Source organism: Lactuca saligna, chromosome 2, assembly GCF_052625555.1.
Source record: "Lactuca saligna cultivar CGN05327 chromosome 2, ASM5262555v1, whole genome shotgun sequence".
NCBI lineage: Eukaryota > Viridiplantae > Streptophyta > Magnoliopsida > Asterales > Asteraceae > Lactuca > Lactuca saligna.
In genome coordinates this window covers 12,546,234-12,560,616 of record NC_136418.1, presented here as the reverse complement: position 1 = coordinate 12,560,616, position 14,383 = coordinate 12,546,234, and the positions used below count along the sequence as shown (strand labels likewise).

The 14,383-nt window shown below is 35.6% G+C and overlaps 1 protein-coding gene across 1 annotated transcript; it reads left to right on the top strand.

The window, feature by feature from the left end:
* The first annotated feature begins 278 nt into the window (after positions 1-278).
* On the top strand, positions 279-7,552 carry LOC145030705 (GDSL esterase/lipase EXL3-like). The gene is made up of 5 exons (XM_078979102.1): positions 279-629; positions 5,662-5,792; positions 5,921-6,154; positions 6,744-6,999; positions 7,092-7,552. Exons 1-5 carry the CDS (start codon positions 326-328, stop codon positions 7,280-7,282), a joined length of 1,116 nt encoding a protein of 371 aa, XP_078835228.1. The 5' UTR covers positions 279-325; the 3' UTR covers positions 7,283-7,552.
* The last annotated feature ends 6,831 nt before the right edge of the window (positions 7,553-14,383 follow it).

Below are 14,383 nucleotides of genomic sequence, written 5' to 3'. Positions count from 1 at the left end.
TTCATTTTAATAAAATTATTAAAAAAATGATCATTGTGGTAGATATTACATTTTTCATGTTTGATCCAAAGATAAATAGGTCATTTTAAAAATATTAACATATGAAAAATTAGATTTAACACCCAAAAAACAACCATGTAACGTTTACAAACCACAAGGACCACCCGTGCAACCTTTCCAAAAAATATTCTGAAAGTACAACATTTTGGAAACTGTGGACCATTTATGAAATTTTGTCATATATATATATTGAGAAGTAGATAGGTAGCTCAACTCCAACTTTGCCTCCATATTTTTATTCATTTGGTGATAGAGTTTGCTTCGCATGTATATAACATACATGATCGTGTCACCAATATTCATGAAACTTCACAACTCTGAATCATCGGTCACTACTTTTTGGTTGTGTCTTCTTTTGTTCGGTGTTCATGGCGGAGCACGGCTGACACTGCCCAAAAATGTTAATGTGCCGGCTGTTATAGCGTTTGGTGACTCAATTGTGGATCAAGGAGCCAACAATAATCTAAACACTTTGATTAAAGCTAATTTTTCTCCCTATGGAAAGGATTTTGTCGACGGAAAATCAACCGGAAGATTTTCTAATAATAAAACTCCAGCTGATATGATCGGTAAAATTTGAGTTGCGCTTTACTTTGGTTGCTTTTTTTGTATTTATTTTTTCTTTGTTTTTAGTTTTTAATCTGCATGCACGTGTGATGGGCATTTGTCACCTTTTTCTACTTTCTAAACCTTTTTTATTAAGTGCTTTTGCAGATAATTAATAAAAAGTTGAAGATATTTTTTAAGTATTGCAAAAAGCATATTGGATTGATGAAATTTTCGTCATTTCGGAAGATATAAAATCAAGTTGTGAAAATGTTTAGTACATATTTTTTGTATTATATACTATTAAGTAATTTTTTTATTAACTAATACCATGTAAAGTTATAAGTCCATACCCTAAACATTTCGTACGTCTATATGAATAAGAGTACTGAGTACGTGGTGATATATATATATATATATATATATATATATATATATATATATATATATATATATACACGTTCACCCTTCTAAAATGATAATATCAACTTAATTTTCTATTCGTAAATAATATTCCAATCAATATACATACGTTTTACTTGAAATAATTTAAGTTAACATTTTATTAATTAGTGTTTTAACGTATAATGATGTATACAATAGCTTTTTTGGCCATATATATGAGTGTATATATTGCGAGGAATGCCTATTAGTTTTTGGTTTTATGGATATAATTTTGCTATTTAATAGAATTAAGCTTTCGGTTTAACATATTAAAATATGTATTAATAAATTAATATTTGCAACTTTTAATAAAACATAATTACTTTAGAAGTAAAATAATCTTGTATCACACATAAGTAAATAGACATTACACGAATACATATAGAGTTCAAATGAATTATTTCATTTCAAATTTACTCTTCTGGGTTCGTAGTTCTGGAGCCCTCGCACACTCATCCGCTGCAACATTGATCCAAATAAAGAAGAAATGAAAACCACAGAAAAAAAAAAAAAAAAAAAAATTCTATTCATCCGATTCCGCTACCCACTCTATTCCTTTCACAGTTTCATCAAAACACATTCATGTAAAAAAACAGGTATTTCGATAATTAATTATGCAAGGAATCAAAGACTTAGTTAGAAATAAAGATACATAGCTCTATAATTCTGTGAGAACTCTTTTTTTTGGGTCATAAATAGCTATCTTTTTTGTAAGAATAAACAAATCATTTTTCATATAGTGAATTAATTGTTATTTTGTTATACCTGTTAAAATGTTGGTTATAAATGAGTTTATTATGATAGCCAGTTTTAAGAATAGCTGTTATAATAAAACCCCCCTACCCCCCAAGGCCCCAACGGTCCCCTCCAAGTTTCCTAGATTTTTTTTTTTCTCAAAACAACATAAACATGTCTTCACATATTTCATTCATACATTTTAATGTTTGTTTCTGCAGCTTTCTTTATCACTCTTTTCACTATGGTCCTACCTCACCTTCTCTCACTTAATATGCGTTACATCTTGCCATAAATCATGATATGGAAAGTTCATTTCATATCCAACCGAGGAAGATATCTCTTAACGTCTTAGGTTACACAACTTTTTTGATAATAATTAATGGATTTCTCGAAAATTTATTAGAGGCTTTAGGAATTGATGTCAATAGCAGTTGCGGTGGCTAAGCAACGACGCACCGTTTTTGTTGTTGTGGGTGAGCTGGAAGTGGCCATGAAGTACAATGAAAATAAAAGCTAATAATAAATACAAAAATAAAAAGTAAAATATGAATTTTTATGCAAGTTAAAAATTCTAAATAAATTGTTTCATTTTAAGGACCAATAATAGGAAAATATGTTAAAAAAGAGTTCCTGAAGTTTGAGTGTATTAATGTAGAAGTCATTCATTTTTTTTTTTAATTTTTTTTTAATTTTTTTTTTATTTTTACAATTAAGTCCAATATATCAATAAACGTTTGAAAAACAATTCTTTTATCCGGTTAATGCATGTTTTCAAGACCAAATTATAAATAAACACTTAGAGATGATTTTTTGTTCTTATTAATTTAATGTTTAAGGATTTTTTTTCATATATATTTATATTTATTTATTAAAAAACTCTAAATAAAGTTTCCATCTACATCTATTTCACTAAATAACTTATATTTATTTATTACAAATCACAATAATGATAATTACATATATAATTTTTGGGTTTGTTATGATTTGTTTCAATAAATATCATAACTAATTAAAATCATAAAGATGCCATTTGTATTCTATAAAACTTAAGATAACTTTATTAATTTGTCAAAATAAAACACATTTCTAGCGAGATGATACTTAATTGTTAATTTTTAGGTTTTTGAGTGTAACACTAAAATGCAGCAACCAAAACGCCTCTCACAATCGAACCACACTTTAAAAAACTAAAGGTTTTCCAAAGGCTGTTATTTTGAAAGAGTTCAATTATACACTATGTGGCTTATAAACGTGCTCCTCATATTTAGTTATTTTTATCAATGTTTTGAAAACCGGACCGGAGATCGAACCGGTCGTCTTACTGGTTCGATGGTTCAGCTAGTCCAACCGGTCAGACCGGTCTCAAAAACCGGGAAAACCGAACGATATCATAATTATATTTAATTATATAAAAAATAAAAAAATATATATTTTTTTAAATTTCCGGTTTTGATCGGTTTTGCCGGTTCAACCGGACCGGTTTTGACCGGTTCAACCGGTTTTTACTGGTTTTCACCGGTTCAAATGAATATTGGTTTTTTAGCATTTAAGAACCGGATCCGGGACCGGTTCCCGGTTGAACCGATCGAACCGGCCGGTCCGGTCCGGTTTTCAAAACATGGGTTTTTATATATTGTTTTTTTAGAAAAAAAAAAAGTAGACACAATTATACGAATGGTCCCTATGGTTTAGGGTAATTTACGTGTTTGGTCCCTAACTTATTTTTTTAACTCGAAAGGTCCCTACTGTTTGTTTTTGTTACGCGTTTGGTCCCTATCTTACCTAAAAAGACTATTATGCCCTTGATTTTTTTAATTTATTTAAATAAACACTCCCCTAATCCCACCCCCTCACCTTACCTCATCTATCCCATCATTTTTTCCTCTTTAAATAATAGTCTTTTTAGATAAGACAGGGACCAAACGCGTAACAAAAATAAACAGTATGGATCAATTGCGTAACAAAAACAAACCATAGGGATCTTCCGAGTTAAAAAAATAAGTTAGGAACCAAACAGGCAAATTACCCCAAACCATAGGGACCATTCGTGTAATTTACTCTAAAAAATATGTTTTGGCACTCCAAAATGCATCGTCCATATTTAAAGCTGTTTTTTATCTACTTCACCGTTTTTTACAACAAATATATTTATAAAGTTTCAACATATGGCCACAAAAGAATATATTTTTTAATTTTTTTTGTGATATTCGTTAAAATAGGACAAATTGCACAGTGAAACTGGGTGAAGAACAATTTTGTTTACTCCGAATGAATCCCCTATCACAGATTTCATTACGAGGTTAACAGCCCATTAAAAAAGTCCCTAAAACAGTGAAACCGCTTGATTGGTTTCATAGTGCCAAACCTCACTTTAAATTTGTACTTTCCTACTGCTAAAACCCACTTTGTACTTGCGTACGTAGTGCCAACTACGAATAAAGATAACTTTTCTTCTTTTCCTCATTAACTAAAAGTAAGCAATTAACTCATTGGTATGAGTTTATTTCATGTAATAATTAATGGTTGGGCGATTTCATAGTATGTTCCATAGTGTGGGTTTTGTACTTTTGTTGTACCTAAAATTGATTTATTTGTAGAAAGTTTACTGGTATGAATTTATTCCGTCGCAAAAATGGATAACTAATCTGTAGAAATTTAGCATCGGATCGACTATCGACTAACGAAATCGCTGTTCATAACAAGATTTGAAAAGTATTGTTGAGGATTACTATACATCGTTCAATTATACCATTAATAACGGGCACACATTCCTATGTGCATTAATTCATTAGGTGTCAGACACGTGTATTAGATTGGTTTTTTTTAAAACAAAAAAAGATTTTAATATAAAAAATTGTAAGAAGATATATTTTTTTTATAATACTTGAAATATTGAAATTTGTATCACAATCTTATGAAATATTTTCCTTCAATATTATATAATTTTGAAATTGTTAATAGAGCTAAGCTGTGAAATTGACTAATATATGGATATATGTATTTATCAGGCAATTAAAAGGGAAGGAAATTTTGATTGTATAACAATTATTCTGAGATTTTAATATAATTAAATACCTTACACACACATATATATATATATATATATATATATATATATATATATATATATATATATATATATATATATATATAATTCAAGAATTCTTAATTTAAGAAAAGTGAAAATAACAGAAAATGACATGTAAAAAGGAGAAATCTATAATATTTAAGAAAATTACATATAACAAATACATGGACAACATATCATCTAGTAAAATCATTTTCTTTATTAGGTTAGATTAGATACGTAGATACATAAATACAAAAATATCGTTATTATTATTTTTTTTTTTTTCTATATAGATAATAATAAGAATAATAAGAAATTCCTGGGACTATACGCATTAATGATTAAAAGCAAGAACAATATTTTTTTTGTTTTTTTATTTTTAATACTTATTTTTTGAAGAACGAAAACCAAATATACGGAAACGTATAAATTAAAAATATGAATGATGTAGTGATGCTAATTCTTTAATACACTTATAGTGTATTCGTTGATTTTAAAAAATATATATATACTTGTTTTTTTCCACGTTCAAAAAAATATAAAAATTTAGCCAAGGTTTCTATGTTAATCTAACAAAATACTACTCAACTATGGTTCTCTTTCTTCCGTCCACAATCTGGAGTTCGAGTAGAATAAAGTTATTAATAACCACGTGAAGAAAAATAATTTCTTTAATTGAAGGGTTTGTCACTTCCGTGGCTCTTTATCCAGTGTTCAACTAATTTAGATCTTTGTTTATTATATCTCATTAAAATAATTTGACGCAGAGAAATTAAATACGCATGTTTTCATCTATTTTTCAGTTGAAGAACTAGGGATAAAAGAACATTTACCCGCATATCTTCAGCCATCCCTTGATGAGAAAGAGCTTCCAACTGGTGTAAGCTTTGCTTCTGGTGGCTCCGGATATGATCCTCAAACACCAAAGCTAGTGGTAATTTGCAAACTTTTCTTAATACATATGCTTTATATTTTAAACTGTTTATATAACCAATAGCATCATTTACTAATTCCCATGATTCTATCTTTTAATTTTTAACTAAATCTTTGTGTATTAAATAGGGGGTTTTCTCATTTGCTGACCAACTAAAACAATTCAAAGAATATATAGAGAAGCTCAATCGTATAGTTGGAGAAGAAAGAACCCAAAGCATATTAGCAAACAGCCTATTCTTGGTGGTTGCAGGAAGCGATGATCTTGCTAATACTTACTTCACTATCGGAATTAGGAGACTACAATATGATATCCCTTCTTACACCGAACTTATGGTATCATCAGCATCGAACTTCATACAGGTATATTTAATATTTGTTTAGTTCTTTAATTTCAGTAAATTACACGAATGGTCCCTGTGGTTTGGGGTAATTTATATGTTTGGTCCCTAACTAATTTTTTTAACTCGGAAGATCCCTACAGTTTGGTTTTCTTGCACGCTTGGTCCCTTCATTATCTAAAAAGACAATATTGTCCTTGATTTTTAATTTATGTAAATAAGATGTGGTAGATAAATTAAGGTAAGGTGATGTGGAAGTGGGGTTCGGGTGTGTTTATTTGAATAAATTAAAAAATCAAGATCAAAATAATCTGTTTAAGCAAGACAAGGACTAAACACGCAATAAAAAACAAACAGTAGAAACATTTTGAGTTAAAAAAATAAGTTAGGGATCAAACATTCAAATTACCCCAAACCGTAGGGACCATTTGTGTAATTTACTCCTTTAAATATTATGCTTTTGCCCACTCGTTATTTTTAAGTTTAGTTAAAATTGGAAACTGTGACAACGATAGTAAAATATGTGTCTTTTTATAGTTAGATCGGATTTAGTTTGAAAGTAATATTATGATATAGATAACCATTAATAATGTATTTCGATTACATTGAAGGATATATACCAACTTGGAGCAAGAAGAATAGGGGTTTTTGGTGCACCCCCAATAGGATGTTTACCTTCTCAAAGAACTCTTGGGGGTGGTGGGCTTAGAGTTTGTGCAGAAGAATACAACAAAGCAGCAGAAATATATAACAACAAGTTGCAACAAGAGCTTGCGTACCTAACAAAGACTCATGCACAATCTAGGGTCCTCTATCTTGACATATACAACCCCATTCTTGCAATTATTGAAAACCCTGTCCAATATGGTACTTTTAAATATTACTATATGATGCATGTAGTCCATGTTTTTACATATGTTTTTAGTTGTTACTTACATGTTAACTATGTCGTACATCAGGACTAGAAGTTGTGGATAAAGGTTGTTGTGGCTCAGGAAAGATAGAGGTTTCGGTTTTATGCAACCACTTACTCCCGACATGTTCTGATGATTCAAAATACCTTTTCTGGGACAGTTATCATCCTACAGATAAAGGATATAGCATCCTCGTAAATCAACTGCTTGAAAAATATATTAACGATTTCTTTTGAGGTTGCCATGGACCAAAGATTCTCATAAGTGAACCGAGGAATGATGTTGTTTGACTTATGTATAATCGGGATTAGTGTACTAGTTTAAAGTATCTTTTTTCAAGGACGATTTTATGTTTATCAGAATTTGTGAGACGTCCTATATGTGAAATACTTGTTTTTCCCTTGATCATTTACATTGTATCACTGTAAATTGGTGATACTCTCTCTATTGTATGGTATTGGTTTTCCACTATACAAAATAATAAAGTGTTCTACAGGTTTTCCATATATTTTTTTTTACATTTTATTCATACTTATTCTTTATTTTTGTTGTTTATCTTGGTTGCTATAATTCTTTATTTCACCTTAGCCTAGGGACCATTAATTTTCATCAATTGGTATAAAAGTCACAATGCTCTTTATCACTTTGTTGTTACTTGTTCTGTATTTATATTCTTATCATGGTTGTTGTAATTTTTTATTATACACTTAGCCTAGGTACATTTAATCTTCATCAATTGGTATCCGAGCTTAGCGGTTGGCTTTCTCTTAATTTTTTGGATTATCATTAGAAGAGAACACTAGTTATCTTTAATATATGAAAATGTTCCGGAAATAACTCTTTATGTACCACTTTGCTCAAATATTTTCGGAAATCATGGTTAAACTTAATTATCAACCATTATACTCGATGAATGTTGCAAATTGTATAGGATGTTCTACAAGAGCACATATACTAATAATAGAAGAGTAAGATCACTATTGGATGACAAAGTATTTAAAAAGAAAATGGAAGGACATTTGGAGATTTATAGAGTTGGGCCCTAATACCCCAACGGGAACAACGGGTGGTGTGATGATGTTGATGCACATATTATGGGTGGTGAGGGTCAACATCCACAGTACATCCCACATTTCAAGATCTTGACAACATTAGAAACGTTGAAATAACTTACATTATGATAATGTATGATATTCCACCTAACTTGTTAGATTATTTCAAACAATGCAAAAGTGCCCGAGCTATTTGGCTGACACTTGAGGGAATGTTTGAGGGAAACGAATCTGTTAAAGATGAAAAGCTAACTATAGTCATCAATGAATACAATAGTTTTCAAAGAATTCCTTGAGAACCTTTAAAGGATGCTTTTTTAATCGTTTTTACTTATCATTAGCAATCTATCCACGCTCGATACTATTAAACGCTAAATGGAAACAACCGTTAGAATCCAAAACATGAAATCTGCTGGTGGATCCCTCACTTTGGTTTCTGCCATACAAAATGTGACATCCCAATTTTTCAGACCAAAAAAAATTAATTTCATTTTTGATATAATGTTTTAGAAAAACATTTATTAGAAAACATAATTAAGTCATATCATTTCATAAACCATAATCACATGTCTCAAAACCATATCATAAAAATAGTAATAATGTCATAGTACAATCCTAAGAATCTCATAATGCGGAAATCCTGTGTGTAAGGCATTGCTACCGTGCCAGCTCCTTCCCCTTCGATGAAGAGGTACCTGAAAATAAAACTAAAAATTATAAGCACGAACTTAGTGAGTTCCTCCATTATACCACATACCATACATAACACATACTGTCTGACATATCTGGGTGTCCGATCTACCCTGTTTAGCATACCGGGGTGCTCACCTACCCATGCTAGGCATACAGGGGTGCCTAAGCTACCCCTGTCAGACATACTGGGGTGTCCGACCTATCCCTTTTGGTTTATTTGAACTGGTTATGAGGACTATTTCACACCTTACTACTACCATATAAAAGCATAACATAATCATTCTGTCAGGCATACCGGGGTGCCCGACCTACCCCTTGGTCTTATCGACCGGACTTGGGGACTATTCCCCCTACTATCACATAACATCATATCAAGCTAGCACATAATCATAATAGACAACAACATACCAGAAAATTATCATGAAGACAATTATCTCTACTATAACTGTTACTAGTATGCCGACCTTGGTGCCTTCGACCCACTTCTACTGGAAGGTAACTCACCTCAATGTCGCGAAGTGTCCAAACTATCCTCGATGTTGGTATCAACTCCTCTCAAACTCCCACACATAACAACCTTCCTTGATTACCATTTCATACTCTTAACCCTTTTAAGGATCAACTTAGGTCAAAGTCAAAGCCGAGGTCAACACGCTGGTTAAAGTTAACTTTTGGTCAAAGTCAACATCTAGTTGACTCAACTTGCCGAGTTGGTCCACCAACTCGTCGAGTTCCATAACCCACAAAATACTAGAACTTCGATGCTACTCATCGAGTCTTTCAAGAACTCGTCGAGTTCTCCTTCATACATAATCGAGACCTTTTTCTCATGACTCGCCGAGCTCATCCTTGAACTCGTCGAGTCCTGCTTCATACAAGTGGAAGTGTTTAGTCCTTGACTCGTCGAGTTATTCCTTGAACTCATCAAGTTCTTCTTCATATAGTGGGGACATTGCCTTGAACTCGTCAAGTTCTTTGATCTTCAAGCCTATATTCACGTCTATCTTGTTGAGTCCTCTTTTAGACTCAACCAGATCGATCAGAAAAAGAAAAGGTTATGGAACCATAACCCGACTCACCGAGTCCCATGAACGACTCGTCGAGTCCCATGAACGACTCGTCGAGTCCCCTAAAGTCCATGTCTATCTAGTCGATTTCAGTCGGGCTTAATGCATACAAAACATACATCTGACTTCCTAGGGTCGATATAGCATGTAATATTACAAACTTTACGTGCATGCATGGGTTAACTAGCTCATAAGGATCCAAAATGAAGTCTACATGGTGCATGGGACTCCCATGGCCATAAAGTTGGCACCTTTATGCCATGGGAACCCGTAAAGGTTCAAGATCTGAATATACAACTCCATTGATGCACACAATCCCAAAAATGGCTTCATTATGACTAAGAAAAGGTAGAAACTAGCCCTAAATAGAGATATAAGAAATGAATAGTCAAGGTACCAGCTTTATGAAGGGTTTTGAGAATTCTAACACTCCTATGGTGTACATGAAACCCTAGATGCTTTGGATGTATGTTTTCTCTAATATACATGCAAACTTTGTTTTTCCAAAGCATCATCCTAACTAGCATACAATGGAGTATCTTTACTTCGAAATTCTAGTTAGATGGCATATGTTTTCTTGTAGTTGGAAACCTTGGACATTTAAGAACTTAGCACCAATAGTACGAATGACTCAAATGGAATCACAACACACCTTCGTACAAAATATGACTTTTAAGAGAATATCTTAACACCAAATCGGCTCAATGATTCTCCAAGAATACTAGTGCCCCATTTTAGATGATAGAGGGCTTCTTGTATAGTGTGGCAAGATTAGGGTTACACCTTGTAAACCTTAATGGCCATGACCATCCATATTCCTTAGGATATCAATGGGTTTAGACCTCCATGGATCATCGATGAGTTTAGCCCAACCTAAGGATATCAATGGGTTTAAACCTCCATGGATCATCGATGAGTTTAGCCCAACCTAAGGAATCATGGATCATTGGCCCACACTATATGAATGAATGATTTATCAACCAATCCCTTATATTTAATTAGTCTCTTTTTTTACCACAAAATTAATTATTCATCAATACTAATTAAATAATATGATTTCATATTAATATATTAGAACTCATAATATATTAACAAATCATAAATAGCCTTTTCTCAAAAGTCTATCCTATCAAATTTTCCTAGGGATATGCAACCCAAATGGACCATGTTAATCTCAGGTCAAGTACATACCAATAATAGTTACGAGCTTAGACACCTAATCCAACAGTCTCCCTGTAAGGACCCAAATTTTCAAATAAATTTAACTTTTCAAAAACAACCCAATTCATTAAGTTATTACAAAAGGTTTTCAATACATTTATTATCAGAGTATTCTCAGATCCATTTCATAAAACATAAACATGAGGAGCGGTACGATCACGCCTTTGCCTCGCCACAGTCTCCTGAAGAACCTGAAAAACATTAAACCACAACTGTAAGCCCGAAAGCTTAGTGAGATACCCCCAAAATACCAACCATACATACCAACCACATAACATGCTATATCATAACGAATCACAGAACAACCATGCATATCAGGTCTACTTTGGTACTGGTCCGCCTTGTCGGGCCTTCAGTCCACCTGGTCCACCCTCCGAGTCCATTCATGTCCCTCGAGTCTGCAGTGTGGTTGGTCCGCCCGCACCGGGCCTTCAACTCACCTGGTCCACTCTCCAAGTCCAATCATGTCCCTTGAGTCTGCAGTGTGGTTGGTCCGCCCACACCGGGCCTTCAACTCACCTGGTCCATTCTTTCAGTCTACAATATGACTGGTCCGCCCGCATCGGGCCTTCAGTCGGCCTGGTCCACTCTCCGAGCCTCGGCACGTCTCGTCCGCCCTTGTGGGGCCTACAGCCTATCCGAACCGCTCGTTGGGCCTTCGGAACAACTGGTCCTCCCTGGGTATCTTGGCCTACAACACGAAGAAGGACCCGCCTCAACCCAACTCCAGTCCAAACAACCATGTGCACATAAACATACAATCACATAACAATTCATATTCAGGCAAACCAATCTAGCAGATCACATATCACAACATACTCTAACAGGATACCGACCTAATCGGTCACTAGCATAGCATCATCCTATCTACCAGGATACCGACCTTAACCAGGTCTCTAACGAATACCATCCTAACTACTAGGATGCAAACATATCAAAGCAATAACATAACAACAGATACCCGGATCTTAATCCGATAAAGGGCCAGCCTTGGTGCCTTAGACCCTGTTGATATAGTGAGGATAACTCACCTCGAAACTGCCGGCTGAAAGGATAAGATCCCACTGCTCCAAACTTCGACACGAACTCCTCCACTGAACACCAAAACACTCAACTCAATAAATACCCTTAATTACTAAAACACCCCTGGAAGACAACTGGTCAACCCTTGGACAAGGTCAAAGTCAACCCCTGACTGACTCTACTCACCGAGTCAACCCGATGACTTGCCGAGTCCCCAAGCTCAGAACTTCCCTCAATCCGCGACCTAACTCGCCGAGTCACCCCGAGACTCGCCGAGTCTAACAACTCTGAGTCCAATCGCACCCAACTCACTGAGTCATCCCTTGACTCACCGATTCTCGACTCGACCAGAAAATATTGGGACTCTTCGACAAGACTCGCCGAGTCCAAGAACAGACTCGCCGAGTCTAAGGCTATCTTCAACCCACTCGCCGAGTTGTTCATCCAACTCGTCGAGTTCCAGCTCATCTTCAAGCAACTCGTCGAGTCTACACATGTGACTCGCCGAGTACCACCGGTCTGAATCCATACAGAAGCATTCCTGGCCATGCAATTGATCCAAAACATAGATCTAGCCTCCTACAACCCATCCATCACGTAAAGTGGCAAACTTTACGTGAATCCAAAGAGATCTAGGCCTTATACACTTTAGGGCTAGGGTTTGGGACATGATGGCTTCACTAAGCACTCAAACACAGGGACTTTAATGCACTCTAGACCTTCCTCATTCTAGATCTGAGGTAACAATCTCATATCTAACCTCCAAACTCCAAATCATCCCAAGATAAGCTCCCAATAAACCCCAAAATGATGGATCCATATGAGTAACAGCCCAAGAACAAGATATTACCTCAAAAGAACGCACCAACTGCAATGAAACTCGAATCCAAGCAAAGCCCCTTGCTCCAAGCCTCCAAACTCCCAAGATTCCTTCAACAAATACCCTTCAAGCTCCCAAATGCACTTTGATCCACTCTCACACGAATGCTAAGGGTTTCTAGACTTGAGGATGAGTAAAGAGGCTAGGGGAATAGATGTTAAGTTCTTTATATAGGGCTCAACCTCGAGAATTAGGGTTTTCTCCACTCAGCACCTACTCGTCGAGTCCATCTTTGGACTCGCTGAGTAGGCCACTTGACACGCGACCAAAGTCACGACCCTACTCGCCGAGTCCATCCATGGACTCGCCGAGTTGCCCTTCAAGATTTACACTTTTAGCCCTTCAACTCTACTCTTGATATTTCGGGATGTTACAATTCTCCCCCACTTAAATTACGCTTCGTCCTCGAAGCCTGTGATAACTCGACTCTAGAAATTCTCTCGCATTACAACTCCTGGCATTAACCCAACCAGGCTCCTCAAGGCACAATCATGGAGACCATAAACTCACTTTCCCTTGCTCGCGGTGTCCTGACCGCTGTCACAAGCCCACACTGGCTTTACCCTCTGATAACCACACACAACAACTGAGTACCACCCATGATGCAACACTGCTCCAAATCACGACCATTACTCGACCCATATGAGCTATAAATAACTATGCACCACCCGATTCCCGATCTGAGTCCAACTTTATCCATTCCATGCTGATAGAAAGACACACTCTTCAGAGTAACTCCCATGAGTTCTCCTCTTGCAATTGAATGCACATGCTGAACTAGCTCTAGCACCCTCTGGTTAGGAAACCCATCACTCTGACGACCCTCAAGACATCCCTCAGGATGAACCACTGCTACACAGTTCCTTCACCGTAAACAAGCTGGGAATCCAAAACTACACACCTGCATCCCTTACGAGCCTCTTAACTTTACAACCTCGGAATTTCCTCCTGCGACCTCAACATACATCCCCACATGATGTCATCCCATACTGCCGCCACACATGAGCTGCTTAATGACTACAATTGGACCACTCCGATCATAACCCTGCACTACTGCCTTCACTTCCGTGAATTTGTACTCCCCTTCGGAATTACATTCCTCCCTCTTTCCTTACCAAGGAAAACCACTTGACCGCCTTGTCACCACGACAAGTGCCACCGCCTTGTCACCACGACAAGTACCACGGTGCTCACCCAACGCTACACCACCCCTTTATAGCATAACCGCTATCCCATGCACCAAACATACTCTGAATCCACCCATGAAGACTCTCAAGTCCATGCACTACCTCCACTGATTTCGATCAATATCCGGGGCCAGACCTTGCAATGCTAACATATCGTGACATACTCAATCCATTACCTCGCACCGTTCTAACTACACATACAGAGTCTTCAGCA

What these genes read in the sequence shown, in the direction of transcription:
- LOC145030705 (XM_078979102.1), top strand. Translation starts at nt 326, where the DNA reads ATGTATATAACATACATGATCGTGTCACCAATATTCATGAAACTTCAC. An exon ending in CTCAAACACCAAAGCTAGTG is followed by an intron (nt 5,793 to 5,920) that starts GTAATTTGCAAA and finishes TGTATTAAATAG; the next exon opens with GGGGTTTTCTCATTTGCTGA. An exon ending in CAGCATCGAACTTCATACAG is followed by an intron (nt 6,155 to 6,743) that starts GTATATTTAATA and finishes ATTACATTGAAG; the next exon opens with GATATATACCAACTTGGAGC.